The following is a 20,262-nucleotide window of genomic DNA, read 5'->3' on the forward strand; positions in this document are numbered from 1 at the left end:
AATAACTTATTAGAATAATTAATCGAGAATAATTTGTCGAAACAATTTATTATAAATTAACAGTGGTAAAACGGTGTTAAAACTTTACACGATGAAATATAGTCCTTAATGATTACAATTTCGTTTAAACAATTTCTTCGAAACGAAATTACTCTCGTGACACGGAAGTTCGTTCCATCGATCGAGCGATCATTTCCACGAAAAATAAGTTACCGTAACGCTGCGTGTTAACGCTGCAAAGCGTGACAGACAACGTTAATTACGCGCAGCGGGACGACTGCTACGAAGAATATATTTGCACGATGTGTGATTCTGATATACAGAAGGCGCGATCAACTGCACGCACAAACTTACAGCAGTTGCATGCTTCTCCGCTCTTTGCTCTTGTACGCGCGCACAGCTACCACTTTTATAAATATCAGTGTTGGTAAAAACGTTGAACGTTACGTAGACTTAGGAAAATTCCAGATGACCAATGGGGAAATCGTTAGGAAGTTGCATCGCGTCAGGAAGCTTCTCTTTAACGTGAAACTTTCGATTACAAAGAATCTACGAATTTATCGTTATAATAGACGTTTTATTAATTACGTGCGCTAAACTTTAAAGAATCATCGTTTCTTATTTGCAGCTCTAGTCTAAAAAGAATTTACATATTCGACGTTATAATAAAAGTTAGATTTTTCCGCTTAATATCCACGATATCTCTCGATTACTCTTTTAATCCTTTCGAATAGTTGGTTCGTTTTAACGACACTGGCGCAAAAATTTGGTATTTCAGGTCGTGTATTTTACAATTCCGGCAATTAAATTCGAACGAGTTCGCGCGTTACTTTTTTTTTTTATTATTAAAAAATGCTTGCGTGTTTCGAAATATCGATATTTATAGTATATTTACAGCAGTATAAAAAGGATACCGTTTGGCGTTATCCTATATACACAGGTTGTTCTACGTTATAGATAGTTATAATAACTTGAAATCAGATTCTGTAAATGTATTACTTGCAGTAGTTAATGGAATTTACGTATTCGGTAACGAGGCAGAAGCCAATTTCGTTTGCACGAGTATCATAGCTTTTGGAAATCGCTATTTTCCATGATATAATTGGTTGGATACTAATTTAGCCGATACTATATTAATTTAGAGAAGATTCGATCTGTCAGAGGCAAAAATATTCTCTATTTCAAATATTTAACTAATTACTTGAAAGAAGAAAAGACTCGGATAATAGCGAAATTATTCGCGAAATTGGTAAAAAAAAATTACTTGCAGTAATTAGCAAAATATGTCAAGTATTTTATTCGAGTAGCACGTATAATCTAATCATTATCATCTGTTTTAGATGTTTGTTTAAATTCAAATTTATAATACGTGCGCGGATCGATTATTTTTAGATTCGCAGACTTGTGTCAAATAATTACGGGAGTAGCGGTTCCCACAGAGGATTAACCTAAGAGCTTCCATCACTCCGCGGCTTATCTTGCTCTTGAAGCTCCTTTGAAGCTGAACCATTAGTTATTTAAATTCCTGTCCAAGTTGATCCGAATTTACGGTGGCGCGGCCGCACCGTGGTCTCAAAATTCGCTACGGTCTAAAGTTCATGATCAGGATCGAATCTCTTATATGGGATAAAGCTTAATTGGATTAGAATACTGTTTATTTTATGTGATTATTTTGTCCAGTTGTATGGCGTGTCAGCGCGAACAAATTCCTCGAGTTGTTGCGAGTTTTACGAAGGATCCGGCCGTCTCGATTTCTTCTTGCTCGCATAATTTCCAGCATTTAACGACCGCTCCGACTGTTTATCCGCTTTGTAAATTCTATGAAATTGTTAAACTGAAATTCAAACTAAGAACGAGGTCGATCCCGACTTGGGGAATCGTCGACGCGGTTACTAGCAGATTAAATAACGACGTGTTTATCCTTCGTAAATTAGGATTCGCGTTCGGGTTACGTATCTAAACAATTAAAAATTAATTATATCAGTCTTGAATCGCGTCGAATTTGCTCTCATATCGTAATTGCAATTAATAGTTGCGTGTATTATAGGCGAGGTATATAAATGGCATATAAATTTGTTATCATCGTATTTGTTCGATTTCATAGGATGAAAATTATCGGTCGTTTTTTAGCTTAATCGTTTTCCTATCGACCTGCTGGTAATCTTTCATTATCCCCTCTCCTTCCTTTATTCCCCCTCCCTCTCTCACTACCCTTATTTCAGCGTCTAGGGTTGAGGTGAAACTGTCTTTCACCTTTCACTTTTTCCATCCATCGCCTCCCCCCCCCCCTCGTATTTCAGCTTTTTTTTCCTTTTCGATTTTTCATAATTTTTCTTCCTTTACCTTTAACCTTTTCTTTTCCGATCGTTATTTCCTCCGTCTTCGTTTTTAACCTTTTGCCTCCGTACCTTTTATTTTCTTTTTTCGTGCTTCGTTTCTCTCGTCTTTAGTTTTTTGATTCATTACACTTTCTTGTTAATATCTCTTTACTTTTTTTTTTTAACCGATTTATAACCCTCTTTAACCCACTTAATTTTAATTTTAATTTCAGTCGTCGTACTATCTGGACTCTATCACGTTTCAGACTTCCTGCTTTTCTGATTAATCTTTCTTCTTTTTTCTCCTTCTGATATTCTAAAATCCTATCCCTTGCTGCTTTGTAATTCGTCATATTTCTATATTTTCGATTCGTTCGTCGTTTCCGCAGCGACGCAACGTTATCGCCGTTACATTTCTCGTCTTTTTAACAGTTCGAAGCTTTCTTTCGATTTTCCATGTTTTTCTGATTTTTTTTCTGTTCCTCTGCTTCGCATTTGTGCAAGGGGCGAGAAGTCGAAAGCCGGGGCCACCATCAGCTTGAAAAATCGATTTTCACGCAGCGCTACCTTGCGTTTGTTGTTTATTTACGCTATGACCGCGTTAATCATTCTATTCAAACGTTGCTCTTGCGATGATTAATTTTAACTTGCTGACGGACCGTTTAACGAATCTCGCGTCGCGCAAATGCGATTTGCGATTAACTATTTATTCAATTGTTGTCCTAGAACCGTGTTATCGTTACCAAATTGCGTGTCATCTTTCTATAGTTTGTATTGCTTGCGGGTGATTCGTCCTCGTTATTTCCAGCCATTTATTTCAGTTACAGGCCCGTCACAATTTTAGCTTATCGATCTGCGATTTGGTTTCTGTAAATGAAATACGACGAGACGTATTTTTTCCCCGACGAAAAGGGAAAACAAACCAACTGTGAAATACGACAAACTAACAAAAGTTGCACGTACTGCTAGTTTTACCCAATCTATCACATAAACGCATTTGTTTAGTTTCATCGAACGGTTTCCCGTGGGTTTAGCGTAGAATTATAGCGTACAATCATCTTATGAACGAGTCTAAGAATGCCGGTCGTTATTCCTCAAGGCGTACAATATATTTCATCGATGAGATGTCGTTTGAAAACCAGCAGTCGTCTCGAAATATATCGATCAATTTAGAATAATTAACGCAATTAATTAACGTTTAGAACGAATATCATTTTCCGTAAATATCTGTCGTTCGGACAATGTATCGCGACATATTTATTTCGCACTAACCTGGGCCAAACTGAAACTCCTTGACGAAGCTTTATTTCCAATGCATCGACCTATAATGCTTTTGTTACTTGGCTCATAAATATTACGACGCTTACAGAAAGGCGAGATAGAAGTGAAAAGTCGTTAGAAGATCGTCAAAACCTTCGACGTTCTGTTCGTCCTCCGAAGAAAAGTTGCACAAAGCGTAACGTCGTTGTGAAATCAGCAAAGCGTTAACGGTGGAAGAATCGCGTCGGTGGAACAGCGATAAATATCGCGGAAACTCAGCGATTTCGTACGATCGAAGGGAACGAGGTCTTATTCGCGATTGCAATCGGGTTCAGGATTAGCGAAAGGGATTTCTGGCTTCTGCCTGGGCTCGCAATCTTCCTAAGAATCTCTCAGAGATCCCGCCACTCTCTCACTAAGCACGCGAGATTAACGTTTTCTAACCACTAGTTCCTTTCTCCAATCGAATCCTCGAACGCTCACCTTTTCGTTTTCACCTTCGATCGTTATTCACCTACGCTTCGATCATACACACACACACACACACAGGCGGTCGCATTCAAGTGAATTTTACTTGATTTTATTTACGTTTCTTAACGATATAAATGACGATTACGTTCGACGACTATTTACAAATATACTTAAACGCGCGAATTAAATTATCATATCGATTATACTCGGTAGCTTGAATAATTTCTCCAACTTAACGATACCTCGCGGTATTTGTTAGTTTTCAATCGTCTCTAGATCGATACCGATGTTTCGTGTTGATATCTCAATCTCACGCGTTCGATAATTCCATCTTCTGTTACCTATCAGGTCGTCCGAAAAGTTTCTTTCGACATTTCCACGATATTTTCCGTTTTATATTATTTTATCGAATTACGTATGATCCATTTTGTTCTATCAAAATAAAGATCACAACGTTCGATTAGATTTGGTTTCATGTTTGTACAAAGATGCGTCGTTGTAAAAGACGTGTCTGCAAAAGAAAGACACTTTTCGGGCAACCTAATATCTTTAACCTTTAACTTTTTATCCTTCTCCGTTTCATTTAACGCATTATATCGATGTTCAGTTCGATTTTACGATTAATTAATCGGCAAAAGATATGGAATCGGTGTAGTAACGCGCGAACTTTTTATTTACAAACGTGTTTGGTGCGACTTTAACGCAACCAAATATCCAACTAACCCGTTCAGAACGACGTCGCGAATCAATCAGTCTGTAAAAAATATTTAATCACCGTGTAGCGTGCAACACGTTGCAACAAGCGCAGTTGGATTTTCCGCCTGCAAACGAGAGCAGCTCGGATCCGACGCAACCCGACAACGTTCGACCGACGCTTTCGGTCGAACGTCGCGAATTAGCCAGAGGTTGGAAAATATTAGATCATTATATACAGTAACGCAATTTTTCTTTTTCGTCGTAGTATCACAAATTAAGCAGTCGTTCGAAACATCGGATTATCGCGCATCATAGTAACGCGCGATTATAAACATTCGACGTTTCATCTACGAACGATGTTTAGTGGCAACGAAACGCGAACGAAAATTTGAACCAACCTTCTCAGACCTTACGTTTTCGATTAACCGATCGTTCGAGAAATATCAAAATCGCTGTATACGCGCGAACGCGTAATTGGGTTTTCCTTTTACAAAACGATTTTGCTTGCGATTACACGCAATCGGTGTCGGGGAACCGGCGAGAAATCAGCCAGTAGACAGTCGGTTCACGCATTCCATTTGAGGTTTTATCGTCAGACCGCTCGCCAGGGTAATCTGTCGAAAGGAGCAGCAACTTCTTACGGTAGAAAATTGCCGAGAAGCTGCTTTTGTGCTTTCTTTCGGTTTCGCTTCGATCGGGATCGTTGTTTCGCCGCTCAGCCACTCTTCCTTTCTACCTTCCACCAAACGGAATATGCCTGTCGTATCGACTTTAGACTTCTCCGCTCTGTTTGTTCTCGCTTCGATTAAGTCAATTCTGCTCACGTTCGCTGTAGAACTCGGCACGGAGAAACGGAATCCGTTCTTCCAGGTATTCCACCACATCCTTCCAACGTGAACTCTCTTTTCTACGTTCCACATGGATCAGCCAGGCGACACGACTGTTCCATTTTGCCCACAGACTCCGATTGTTCAAGCATTTCCAAACTAGCTACGTTCTAACCACTTTTTCAGTAATTAACAAACGTAGATACGCGTAGAGCGAAGAAACGAATCGTCTCTCGTTAATTTAGTTTGCCGTGTGGCAACTTCTGCTTCGATTTTAAACCTCCTCTCCTTTCAGTCGAACTCCTGCAACGCGAAAATCAACGATCAGAGTCTTCCTACTGTTGTTAGTTTACCCCTGAGCGAATATAATTTCCTTTAAAATTTCAACACGCGCGAATTTAATTTCCTTGAAAAGTTGAACACACGCGATCAATTTTTCGCTGCACGTCGTCGTGGTCATCTCGACGCATACCGAGAGGATGGAAATTTTCAAACTACGTCCACTGCAAACTACAATCGAACAGATTCCTTTTCTCCGAATCTAGTATTCCGCTGGTTCAACTGGTCCAAGCTGTTTGCTTTATGACACGAACTCGGCCAATCCAGCTACAGCATACAGCCGTTTCAATTTTCGCTGTAGAGCTTCCGGTAGGTACCCCGGGTTTCGCATCAAGAGAAAGCGGTATCGATACGCTTTTATGTATGTAGGTTTTATCGCAGCAGCCGGTTGTTTGTTACGAGAACCTTTCAGTGGTCAATGTGATCAGTTCCGTTTACAATGGAGTCTCGATTATCCGTGATCGTGTTCTGAAAAGGAACGTCGCTCCTATTTACGACCTTCGCGTTTCGGTTCCCCGTGACCCATCGCTGTTCGTATTCCTCTCGGAACCCTACGTCCCGTAATTTTTAGTGATTGTCGTGTTTTATTGCGTCGACCATCGAAAGACAGCGGAAGAAAGGTGGTTCGGTTCCTCTGATCAAGAAACTACGAGATATTATTCGAATAAATCTCTGCTACGGCTGCGAGTCAGCTTCGTGAATTACTAGCCAGCGCTGATTGTCTCGTATTTAACGTAAGATTGTGAAAGAACGGATGGAAGAAAGGTTGTTCAGTTACTGGGATTCAAAACTTTGAGATGTTATTCGAATTAATCTCTGCTACGGCTAGAAATCAGTTTCGCGAATTACGAGCCGTCTGATTGTCATATTTAAAGGGAAAATTCTAAAAAAAAGGATAGGAAAGCAGACGAATCCAGCGATAAATAATAAATTATCACGCGAGAGTGCCCAGAACGCACGAACGTCGATGCTAATGTATATTCATCTCTTATTTATCGTTTACAGTAACAATTTACTAAAATTCATCGTCGCTAAACAACGCGCGATGAAAGTATTAGGTTGTCTTGAAAGTTTCTTTCGTTTCAGAAGAAAATAATAGTCGCACAACATTTTTCGTTTTAACGCAAACGAAACGTATCCTACGACAGCTAGAAGACGATCGAAGCTAAAGACCACAAAATTTGACAGAGTAGCTTTCATGTTTGTATCGACATAGCCAGATGAAGCAACTGCGTGCAGATAGCGAAAGACATTTTTCGGACAACCTAATATTTCTCGGCGAAAGGATTCGAGAAAGTCCCAAGTGCGCTCGATAGAAATCCAACGATCAACGACTATATCTTTGTATCGTCTTCGAGTAAACGATCTCTAACGATCATTTTCCACTACCAAAGGTATCGAGCGAGTAAAATGAAAGCACATTTCGTCCGATTTCAGAGCAATTTAATTCAGGATTAATATTTCATTACTCGACTTCCGTTTCGCAGAAGGTTGAAGAATTTGCATCATCCGTATGATACTTATCGTTATGAATATTTTTATCGCGGAACAATGTTTATTACGCAGCAAACCTATTACCAACAGATAGTTGGCAAGAGAACCGCATTGCTTACGACGTAACCTAATGTTATCTTACCTACTGTTCGCAGTACATTTGCTTCAGCTGTGCATTATAATGGCCATTCGTACGCAGAGATAAGTTTGCGAAAGGCCACGGCAGTGGCCATTAGTAGCGAAAGGGTTAGACTATGTACAAGAATACCAAGTATTTAATACCGAGCTGTTGGTGTTCGTTTGCTGTGTCGTTAAATGGACAATGACCTTAATTCGTTAGCTGAAAGGTTCTCGAGCAACAGCGCCTCGTTTCCACCGGGAAATCATAACGAAGATGGCGAATTACTTGCGTTACGACCTAACGCGTTCGTCGTTCTTTGTTAATAAACTGCCGCCTTTTATGCGTACGCACGAAACGTCGAAGAACGCGGAAACTCACAGAATACTCACGTAAAATGCAAAAATATGTCCTATATAAAATATCGAAAATATAGTACTCGTTATGAAACAAACGGATAAAAGAAACGTCTACTTGGGTTCCGTATGGTTGACGACGTTTAGAAAAATATTCATTTGCATAAACGTCCACAGTGTTAAGAATCGCACGGAACGAGTAAAGATGTTGTACGGGGATGAACGGGTGGAAGTGGTGCGACAATTTCTCGAATCGTCGCCATAATTTAATTACGACACACACGGATGAATGTCAGGCGGAAGATTTGAGCTCGCTTTATGTCGCGCATTTAGGGAAGCTCCTTCTACTAGCCTCTCGTCTCGCTTCTTTTAACCCTAGTTCGGTCAAGTATCGTAGTTTCGTTTATCGATATCGCGAAAGCTCGTCGAACCGCTTTTGGAAGATGAAGTGTTCAGCTCGCATTGGAAACCTTAATCGTCGAAACTCTGCCTTAACAAGTCGATTATCGTTAAAGTCCTTAATCTAAATTGCTCGTCTCGCGTGTTCCGATTTCCGATCTCGCGGAAGCTCCGCCTACAGAAGGAAGGAACGTTTATTGCAGTTCGTAGTTCACTTAGGAGTTTCGTTGGAAACTCTTCATTTCAAGTACACCTGTCTTCGCGTTATCCGATCTACGTAAGCTTCTCGAATTATTTTATTAACAAAAGGAAGAAAGGGTATTCTTTGTATCGTTCTTTACAACTTTACCGAACGTCACTCGCTGGAACTTCAAATATCTCACTTCGATTCAATATTTTTCGTTTTTCGATTATCTAAGATTCCGTAACAGCTTCTTCGGTTTTCCTTCGAGAATCAATCTCACCTTCACTGTTGTTCGTAATTATTTTATTTGAAAAAAAAAAATTTCTTTTTCGCGAAGTATCACTCACTGCAGCTTGTAACGATGTATTCGCTTCAATTTTCCTGCCTTTCTCGATTCCGTATTTTTCCCAAATTACCAAAGCTTTTACAAAAAAGCTTCTTCGCTTTTTCCTTCACAATCGAACGATCTAACTGCTTGACCATGGTTCGTGACTATATTATATCGAAAACATCTTTCTATCATACTTCACAATTCACTAAACGTCACTTGTTGCAACTAGGAACGATCTGCATGTTCTCGATAATTTCTTTTCGCCTCGCTTCCACTCTTCCGCTCGTTTTAATTCAATGGAATCCTCGTTTCATTTTCACTCTAAACTTTCACAGCAGCTTCGAATACACACATACACACACACATATATATTATCCAGATTTTCACAAAATCTTCTTCAGTTTATCTGCGATCATGAAACAACCAAAGCTTCACCGTGGCTCGTAATTCGTTGAGAAACCACGGCCGGTCAACCACGGTTCCTTCGCTTCCGCTGCTACCGGAAGTCGACGTTTATTAACGACTTTAAACCCTGGTGACGGCGATCCCCGGTCTCCCGGGGCCGAAGGCCTACCTGGACGGCCTCCAGCTTTGGTTTCTGTATCTGCAGAGCAACACTTTCTTGAAGGCCTGTCGGAAGACTTTGTTGAAGATCGTGTAGAAGATAGGATTGACCATAGAACTGGCGTAGCCCAACCAAGTAGCCAAATCGAAGATCTTGTGATTGATCTGCCTTTCACAGTTGGGACACACGGCTAGTATCAAATTGAGGACGAAGAACGGCGCCCAGAGGACCACGAACGTGAAGAAAACGACGCCTAGAACTTTCGTGGCTTTTTGCTCCAGCCTGATGATCCTTCCGTGTCGCGAGCTATTTCGTGAAACAACGCTGCTGGTTCTCGAATGGTGGCTACGAACTGGCCCCGAGTATCTGTGCGGACACGGCGAGGATGAATTGCTGCTTTGCTTAGAGCTGATGCTCGCTGCTCCGTTATGAGCACGCATCGTCGCTGCACGCCGGATCGGACCACCTCTCGTGGTCAATAGCGCGGTTCTTGTGTTCCCTGTGGAATTAAAACGAAGAATTATAGTTTCCTAAGTCTCGATCGTGGGCGCTGTAATTCGATTCGGGCGGATTATGGGGAAAAACACATTTATTGCGAAAAAGATGCTGTTACGAATTGTTGCTTATCCGTCTCGTTGCTCTCTTGGAATCGAAACAAAGGACCGTAGCTTTGGAAGATTTTACGATTCGTTGTGGCGAGCACGATTCGAATGGATCGTGCATCTTCATTTATTTAGAGGAAAGTTAACTCCGCGACAAATTTTTATCTTTCGATCTTACAAATTTTAGCGAAGAGAAAGAATTTGTGAGACTTTCAAAAGGACGACGCGTTTCTGATTCCTCGCATTTTAATCTGGTTTCATGTTAGAGTGTTGAATAATAATACGAGTCGATGACTAAAAAGGGGTGGTTAATCTTGGAGGACACACCCTGTATATGGATGTACACTGTATACCGTAGTTTCGGAATTGATCATGTGTTGAACTTGGTAATTAATTGAGTTACAGCCTGTGTTTAAATTAACGACTATCAGTTAATCTCTACAGCTGTTCTGCAACATTAAACGCATCTGACAGTATATTCGAGTTAACAACTGCTTCTCCAAAGTGACAATTAATTAGGTCACTAAATTCGCCTCGTAGAACTTTTAATACCCTAAAGAAAATTAAATGCGACCAGAAACGAAAACGGCAGCAATCGAGACAATCGATTTATCATATCGATTTCCGCGTCGACGGGCTAAAAAACCAAATCAACTGGCACCGAACTGTTCTAGAAACCGCTTTGCCAACCAGTTCCTATTTCCAATCAACTTGAACGTTCTACCTAAGCTGGATCCTTCTTTGTCGTCTCGTTCGCACGTGTAAATAATGAAACTATCTTTTGACGAAGCAGAAAGTTTCCTATAAAACACAGCACTGTCTCAATTGCAGGGAAAGAAATGAATTCGTGTCTCCAACTCCAAACCTCGTCCCCTTCCAAAAAAGAAGAGGAAAGAAAAAAGAGAAAAAAGATCGGATGAATAGCAGCAGCAAATCAAAAATCACTTTATCGATTCTCCTTATTCCCAATACCTAATCGCCTTTTAATGCGAGTATCGCGAGAAGGAAGATTTTTCTCTGTAAAATACAGAATTCTCTCGATTACAGGGAAAGAAACGAACTCGTGTCTCCAATCTCAAAACCTCAAAAGAGAAAGAAAAAGAAAAAAAAAATCAGATCAATAGCAGCATCGAACCAAAAGCCTCTTTATCGATTCTTTTCATTGCCAATGAACTCGCACCCACCTAAACTAGATCCTCTTCTGCCGCTCCTCCACGTGACGACAGAATTTGGCTCGTAGCTTCTGCTGGCCTCCGTTCTACCGCTGTTGCTTCTACCGAGAAACGCAGCCTCCAGATTCTTCCCCGAGATTGGCTTCATGGTATCGCTGGAAACGATCACGATCTCGCTGGATGGTTGCGGAGGTGGTCTCTTGGACGATTCGCCGAAATAGGGGCAGGTACACGGCGGAGGTAACGCGATTTCGCCTTCCTGTTTATCGCTCGATTTCCTCTGCGTGCTCGAGGTTTCCTCGTTCGACGAGTTCTTCCGCGAAACGGAACCGCGGCCGAACACTGGCTGCTCGTGGAAGCTGAAAGATCGCTTCCTGGGTGTTCTCGGCGAACCCGATTCCGCCCGTTCCAAATGAGCCTCGTTGAAGGTGGACGCGCGTCGCCGATGCTTCCACGGGGTGGGCGAGCTTAGGTCTTCCGGTATCGAGAGGCTCGTTCGAGAACCGGACGCGCTGCTTCCGCTTTCTCCGCTCCTGGAATGTTAAATAGTCGCGGTCAGCATTTCGTGAGATTCTTCGTCGTATCGATACGATATTCGGTTTATACGTGTAATCTGTAACTCGTATGGTAACGCGTAGTAGACAGAATCGTGCGAGTTCTTCGTAGTCGTTTTCGACAAAGTTTAGATACTTCGCTCGAGAGTACAGTGATTTATTATAATAGATTAACATCGTTCGTTATAACCTTCTGCTTTTCTTTTTCTTCCTTTTTCTTTAAACCGAAGATTTACTACGTTGCTGTTGAAAGATGCGCTATTTAATCATCAAAGTTTACGATTTATGGACGCAGTCGGAGTATCATATTTTCCTGCCAACCTCTTCCAGCGATACGATTCGTAGAAAGTAGGTGAAACGAGAGATTCAGTTACAGCGGACTAGTGGTTTTTCAAACTTTCCTTCCTTTCTATAGCAACTTTCATTATCGATCAACATATATTTTATCGATTCAAAGCATAATAGCTCGCAGCTACTGGAAACCGAGCATCGTATCGGTGCATCCTAGAGGCACTAGAGAAATGTACAATAATTCGTGGAACGTGACACAGGACGATGCTCGCGTTCCATCCCGATGGAAAGCGTTCTCGAAAGGTAGTGCATTTTTACGTCCAACTTCTCATTTTTTCCTTTCCTTTCGCCCTGTCTGTATGGAGCGCGGTAATGGATCGCGTGGATTGAAAAAAAGAAGAAAAAAAAAAAATACAGGAACGGTACAACCTCTCGACGAAAAAGGCCGACGAATGCCGCTATAAATCGGACATATATGAAACGCAGCTGCGCCAGCCACTTTTGACGCGTTCTATCCATTATTGGGGATCAACCAGCCATTATTGCATGCCACGAACCAAAGGCAAAGGCGCCGATGAAGCTCGGTTTCATCGCGAGCAACGCCAGTTCGAACGAGTCGTGGCTCTTGAACGAATCGAGTCTCGAACGAATTAGAATTAAAACGAGCGGAGTCGCAAAGGCTTTCGACACGACCAACGGTATGTTTGGAATTGAAAACGAGTTGGAATTAAAGCGAGCGAACTTGTGCGGGATTTCTGTTCGGCCGATAGCGAATTTGGAATTCGAAATACGTTGGGATCGAAGTTCTCGCAGCGAAGGTTCGTCGAATGGTCGAATCGAGTCAACGCGTGTTTCGGGTCGAATGGAAATTCGGTCGGATCGAGAATGGAGGAAGACGGGAAGAAATTAAAAATAAAGAAAATGATGATCGAAACGGCGATGTAACTTCGAAACGTTGGAAGCAGGTGGCAGTGAAATTGAAAAGAATGAATTCGGAGACTTGAAAAGTTGGAACGGAGAGATGGATTGGCATTAAGACTGGATAAACTTGAAAATGGAATTAAAGTTAAGAGAGGAGAAGGCGAAAGAAAGAAACGCGGAGGAGAATGAATTTAAAAATATCGGGACTCGGATGAGTTTGAAGTTTAAAGTAAGAAACGAGTTTCAAGGTTTAAGATAAGATAAATTCCGGCGATACTCGCGTCGTAACCGAGGAAAGTTGTCGAGAAGGAAAATGAGAATGCCGAGAATCATATTCTTTTAGTAGATTAAGCCGTCTGAACTGTCAAAGCTTCGGATATATTCCGATAATCTGCCTCGTCTTGCGTGAAACAAGAAATTCGTAATACAAAATTGGGTAAAAACAGGGAATCTGCTCTATACGGGACAGGAATGTTCAGATCTCGATAACGTATAATCTTTTTTCTATATCTCCGGCAAAGTTATTTAATAATAGCCGCCGGCTATTACGAAATATGTACTGTACAATACTATCGTCGAAGATTCTTCATCCAGTCCATGCGGCTTTTCATTCCCCCGGAAGCCTGATTATTGCAAGGAATTCTTCGAATAACTTTCTCCGTGTTTTTAAAATTCCACGGGAAACTTTCATTACAACGATATCAATTTCATAATAGCGTTAGCATCACCGTTCGAAGCAAGGCATCGAGAGAAAAGACACGTCGAACGACAACCAAGTACTCAACCACTGAGAAATATATGTCAAATTACGCGAAAGTATATGTTGTCGAAACTAATCCAAAGTGCGTAATTACTTCGTGTAACGATCGATAGGTAAAACAATTTTCTACCGATTTTACAATTTTCTGCCCTACTTTTTCAATCGCGTTCTCGAAACCATGAATTTGCATAAAAATCTATCGACCACTTATTAGAAGGAAAGACAACGCGAAGGAATAACAGTTTTCTGAAGCAAAATAGTGTCGATTGGTGGAGAAATGGATGGCGTGTAATAGATGAAAAATGGGGACAGGTGGGGAAACATCGGTGCAGAAATTTTTCAGCTGCTCGATGGCTTGATAGAACGATTCCCAACACTTTCGAAATTGAAACTGGAATAGGATATTGTTACCGAAATCGATCGTTGAATGATCGTTGACCAAGGTCTTCCTATTCGCTCGACCAGCGCGATTGATTGAAGATGCTTCGAGTGCTTGTGGCAAAATCAAAACGCGAACGTATCCGATCCAGCGACACTTCACATTTTTCTCTTCGATCGGATATATTTCAATGGCAGGCATTCACCCGTTCGTTTTACAGACGAGCACGTCGATGATCCAAGGAGAAGTCATTGGAATGTTTTTTCCAATAGAACTTTCAAGCTGTCGTCGTGTCATCTGTTATCGGGAAATGTAAAGTTTCGCAGCATTTGCAATTAAAAGTGCGAATTTTATCTGCGACTATAATCGAACGTTGTGCGGAATCGCGTCAAATCGAGTTCGTCAAATTGTTCGCCACTTGTTCGAACGAACCACGTCCATTGACGTAACTCGGAGTCACTGGTGAAAAAAAAAGAAAAAAAAAAAGAAAAAACAGGGAATGATTTAAAAAGATTGAAAAAGGGAAAATGCAGGAAATAAACATGGGCGGAAGGGCGAGGGAAGAAGCGAACGGAAAGGTCGTTCCGCGCCAGGAAAGCCATTATATATGGTGGTTCCAGGCCTCGCTAGTGGATCGCACTTAGCTGCTGGGCATTCAAAGTGCAAAACGGGCCGGTGGCCACTTAAGTAAACTGCTCTTACCTACCTGGGGCACTCTAATAAAGGAATGCACTTAGTCGTATCCACAAAGGATTCGTGTCGTAGCTTCGTGCTTTGCTCGTCACTTTGAAGCTCTTTGAAGGGCCAAAAGTTCGGGAGAACTTGGTCGTGTCTGGTAATTGTCCTGGAAACGGCAGCCTCCTTTTTCTATCCATCCGGCAAAGCTTTCTTGCCGAGAGAAAGAGAGACAAAAGGTCTGTCCGTATCATTGTTCTCGAAATAACGATTCAATTAATTCCACGCAAACGGATTCTTTGTTTCTTGCCGTGCAACATGCTTCGTGCGCTTCTTGCCACACCGACCAGTTTCCAGCCTTTCATTCCACTAAACCGTACGAAGCTTAATATACTTGCGCCTTATTAATCGCTATTGTAAATCCTATAATAAATAATATTTATTGCACGATGATACGACGTTAAGTGGTACGATAACGCTTGCGAAATTATAGCCGTTGTAACGCGCCAGAGTATATGATATATGCAAAGTATATTGCTCGTTACAACGCTTAATGCGTTACACAAATGTCCACGTGCCGTTTTTCTAATTGTATTTGTAAAAGTACGAATTTGCATGAATATCTACGCGGTCTATCTGTTACAAGTTCGCCCGATAATTTTCTTGCCCTTTGGGTGTAAAAAGTGTGGCCGCATTAAACGCCAATATTTCACCGTGAAATCCCTCGGGCAAGCAATCTACGCTAATAATTGGCAAATACGGCACCTAATTCCCAATAGCGGTCAAGAGCCACATATTTCAGACCGGTGTGACGCGAAGTATTAGCGAACCGTCTCACGGTCCATACTTCATCGAAGGACGCTTAACGTCTGCATGCCGAGAACGCTTGAGGCAGCGTGAACTTGCGATATTATCGGTGAACGCGACCGCTTCGCAGCCAGGCGAAATGTGGTCACGTCGGCATGTTTCGTCGCTACCGCGTTCGACAAGTTACCTCGTATCCTTGATCGACAGTTTCGAGCAGAGGATCGAAGCAGCCCCGAAGCATTGCCTCTTCGTTTCCTTCCAACTGACCTGAATTCGTTAAGATTACCCGTTACGTTGTTACGAGCTGGTGGAACAACGATTCCAGAAATTTTACCTACTCTTCAGCAATGCAACTTCAGATTGATTTAAGCGATTCCCGACAAACGTTGGTTCTTCATTTCTTCCAGTTTTCTTCCTTTCTTGCTATTCGCTTCCGGTGAATTGTTTGCAGGCGAAGCTTTTCGGTTTTCTACAGCTGCCTTTTTCACCTTTGATCACAATTTAGGAATATTGCCGTGTATCGCTGTGTCGTGAATGATGTTGTCAAACGTATTATTATATGATTTATTTTGTCGATTCTTTACTCGTTATTTCTAATTAGTAAATTCTCGAATTAAAGTTTCTGGCCTTTTCCTGGATCTATTTTTTTTTTTTATTTTTGTTACACGATTATCGTATAATATTACGTATTCTACGATCGTTATGTCATCAGATAATTTTATCCTGATCGTCTCCAATGTGTTCTAACTAGCAGTTTCTATTTTTATGTGATTTCATAGACGTGGCAATGTTGTGCGAAATAATTTGTTGGATATAAATACGACGGTGCCGCTTAGTTGTCCTGTTTTCTCTCTTATCTGTGCCTGTCTCGTCCTATTGTAAGATGCAGAGGTAGAGAATGCAAACTAGCGCACTGCGTTTGAATATGTTTTTCAGAGCAGAAGAAATGGCAAAGAAAGATCGACGAAAGAAACGTTGAAGGGGTGTTTCGAATACACACGCTCGTATATACATATATATGTATGTAAAGCACACAAACGATATATAACTATAATTCTAAAGCAGGATTGAGTCGAAAAGAATAAAAACGGCTGAACTGTCGACTAACCTAATTTGCAGCGGGAAAAATATATTCCGGAAATGTTATAAAATGTTATACCGACGAAGTTTAAAAACTTGGTCGTATTAATAATCGAGCAATTATTATTTAAACAACGACGAATAATAACGACGATTTTGCGACGTTCGAGCAAAGATTCGTCGATTCATCTTCACCGCCAAATCTCTCGATAAATAATCCCATTTTCAATCTGAAACTCAACACTTTTCTCCTTACACTTTTCCTCGTTCCCGTAAACTTTCGTCGTAGTGTCTCCTAGCGATCTCAGCTAAATTCCCTCGTGAATTTTTCCCCATCCACGTTTCCACGATCCGGCAACATCCAACTGAATTCCCTGTTCAGTTAGCCGTAGGGCCCAGAACAGTAACGAATAGCCAATTTCCGTGGCGGGAATAACGCCCCATTTGTGCGGCCAACTCTATCTTCACTTACGCGTCATTGGAAGTAGATCAGCCTAGACGACGATGCCTTGAACATCGAACGACGTCGACTTCGAATAGGAAAAGACCCATTGAAAGTGGTATCTCGTGTACAAGTGTTGCTGCAAGTATTCGAACGCGTATCGCAGAAAATTTTCATGCACACGCTGTATCGTGTTGTGTAAAATATTTTGAAATTTCATTAGTGTTAGGACGACGACTATATTGATATATATGGAAGCAATTTGAAAATGTACGTGGAAGATTGGAAGGTACTTATTGCAAGCATGTATTTGGCAAAGAATTAGTATGCAGCGAAATTTGCATTTTTTCGAGAATCCATTTTACGCATCGTTTAGGAGACTAATTCTTTTAACTTGTAAAAAAAAAAAACCAAGGCCTTTTAGTGGAATTTAAAAAAAATTACAATATTTTGAAGGGTGCGTGCTAAGGTTTGTTCGTTGCTGTACGTCGTAGGTTCCATCTAATTTAACACTAATCACGATAACCAAACTTCGTTATAGCGCTAACGAAATTTCAAAACATTTGCTATAGCACAAGGTATCGGTGAAAGGTTGCCATAAATGTTTAAATATTTTAGTCAGTCGCTGTTTATTGCCGTTTAGAAGAACTCGTATAGGAGAAGAATATCTTTTTCAGAGGAGCGATTTAATTATCAAACTGTCATTCGGTAGACCGTAACAAACCTCGTGAAAGTAGCCTCCTGACAATATACAACTAGCGATACGCTTAAATATCAATTAGAAATGAAAAAGAATCGTGTTCGAGCGTCTTTAAATTAAATTGAATAAAAATTTCCCATCGCGTAATAAAATTATGCCCATAAAACTGGTGAATCTCTCAGACGAGAAGCACGAAGAAATCTTCGATGAACTTTCCTGAGAAAGGAGCTTCTCCCAATCCGAGGCAGCTTTATCAACTCGAATCGCGACTACGTCGACAGGGGTATCGGTTCGTGAAACCGTGTTCGATCCGAGATATCAACGACGCAGCCAATCTCCACGTGGAATACGAGACGCGAAAAAACGTACGTGACGCGAGAATGAGAAATATTCCGCGGCCCTCGTAAATCTGCCGCGTTTCCCGCTGCTCCTTCCGACGGATACCCCGAAGGGAGCCACGGAAAGCATCCGTAAATCGGAATCGCGATCCCGTGCACTCTCACGCCTGGAGAATATTTTCCAGTTGGATGCAGTTCGCCGCGGTGACAGTTGTTTCTCGAAGGAAACTGCGATCGACCAAGCGATCTGCCGAGCGTGAAGTATCGTTTGATGTTTTATCTTGCAACGTGACTGAGAAAACTTCTATATTTACGGTGAAATCGACGCTTCCAGGTCGTTTTACAATTTTATTCGAATGTATTTCAGGTTCGTGTTAAGGTGGTACGAGGTCGAATCGAGTTTGATGTTGCTTTAGGTTTGTAGATGTCGTGCCATTTGCCTACGAAAAATTTCTTTCTTTGTGCAAGGTTTATGGTTATCGGAGGCTTTCTTTTCTCGTGGAAGAGCATGTTCGAAGATTGAAATTCGACGTTCCGTATTAATGGTTGAAATGTATGACGTAAAATGGTAGAATCGGTGCTTGGTTTGTACTTTAATCAGTGCAATCGTATTGTACGATATTCTAGCTTCGCGTTTCCATACATCGAACATCGACGTGGTGTAGAAATATGGGTGCGAAATTCGCAGTATACGATACTATCGTAACCTTACCCGTGTCGAAAGCTGCACCGATGCGATTGTTGCTGTTGCTGATGATGCTGGAGCGAGTGTTGAGGCGTGGACCTTGGCGTTCCCATAGGAGTGGGGCTTCCAGGGCTGGCGATGCCCTCCAAACCTCTGGATAACTTGAGCATTTCGGCGCCAAAGGCGTGAAGAGCGAACATCGCCGACGGCGGCGGTTCGCTTTCCGGAAGCCAAAGTTCGTGGGTGTCCAGCGTTGTCAGCTCGGTGTCGGTCGACGTACCGGAAGTGTGCTGCGGCGTACCGCCGCTTCCGGCCGAGCTTTTACTCAACAGGAACCGCTTCCAGGTCCCTCGTCTGTCTAAACCTACGGATGCAAAGAAAAGCCGGCTAATTAGAACTTTTATCTGCCCCAACTTATGACATGTAGATGTCTACGACTTTGTAAATCTTTATTTATTTAATAAATTTACGAAAAATAAGATTTCTCTATCGAGGGTGATGATGATGATCGAGTTGGGTGCTGATTGTGTGCTTGGATAACGCGAAATCGACAGAGGAATTGTTCAGTGCGATCAATTTAGCTTCTAAAGGACTCGTATATGTTTCGTGGCAGAAGGATCGTCGACTGCTATGGCGTAAACTCAGCAGACGGGTGAAAATTAAGATATCAGAAAATAAGAGATAAAATAAGAGATCAGAAACTACAGTCCTCTAGTTTCGTTTCTGAATCGATTGATTTTTGCTCGCGACTGCACCGCCTCTTTTGTATCCCGTGTCTCCGTGTCTGTATCGATTAATTCGGTCTGACCGATTATTCGGAAGCGTCCTTTTTAGCATACCGTGTCACGTCCGCGACTTGTGCATAATGGGCCACGATTTGCATGCCCTCGCGTACGTCGAAATTTCTTATCGTTGTCGACGAATGGGCGGCGCTGGATGCCGAAGGAAGCGAAAAGGAGCACCATGCTTTCGATTGGCAAAGAAAAATGTCGCGCGAGTTGCGCCAAACGACTGATCGACGGGGCTAAACGATCGTTTTTAATCCTTCGTCCATTTTCAACGCTGATGGAAGAGGCGGTTCGCTCTTCCCCGAGATAAATGTGACGCGCTCTCGTAAAAAGGGGTTAAGATGGAAAAAAATCGATTTTGACGTTTTCATGTCTTCTTTTTCTTTTCTCTTATCGGCGAAGGTACGTGTTCTTTGCAACGAGATCGACCCCAGTTTCCTCGCATAATTATCGAATACTTCGCAATTGAAGATTGGAATCATACGTCAATAACGAAAGCAGACAATCGTTTGTTCTATTTATTAAAGTTACGAAACGTCTTCAGAAAGTCACTTTCTTCGTTTCGTCTTAACGTGTTTCTCGTTTTCGCGTCAATCAAGGTATATTAATATATTAGCTGACTCGATATACGATGTTTCGAAATCGATGCATCGATCGTTCTTTTTTGGTACTGAAACACGGCATTCATTTGGCTCGAAAATACCAGTGTC

The 20,262-nt window shown here is 41.6% G+C and overlaps 2 protein-coding genes across 2 annotated transcripts in view; one reads left to right on the forward strand and one right to left on the reverse strand.

The window, feature by feature from the left end:
* Rpn2 (Regulatory particle non-ATPase 2) overlaps window positions 1-20,262 on the forward strand; it is a 93,184-nt gene that overhangs the window by 61,625 nt on the left and 11,297 nt on the right. The gene's annotated exons all lie outside the window — the stretch shown is intronic.
* The window catches only part of 5-HT2B (5-hydroxytryptamine receptor 2B), a 121,215-nt gene continuing 107,920 nt past the window's right edge, over window positions 6,968-20,262 (reverse strand). The window contains exons 5-7 of the mRNA XM_033337220.2: window positions 18,792-19,128; window positions 11,145-11,665; window positions 6,968-9,857 (exon numbers count right to left, since the gene is read on the reverse strand). Of these exons, the coding sequence (XP_033193111.1) occupies window positions 9,364-9,857; window positions 11,145-11,665; window positions 18,792-19,128 (1,352 nt within the window). The 3' untranslated portion in view covers window positions 6,968-9,363. The remainder of the gene's footprint in view (window positions 9,858-11,144; window positions 11,666-18,791; window positions 19,129-20,262) is intronic.

Source organism: Bombus vancouverensis, chromosome 5, assembly GCF_051014615.1.
Source record: "Bombus vancouverensis nearcticus chromosome 5, iyBomVanc1_principal, whole genome shotgun sequence".
Classification (NCBI taxonomy): domain Eukaryota; kingdom Metazoa; phylum Arthropoda; class Insecta; order Hymenoptera; family Apidae; genus Bombus; species Bombus vancouverensis.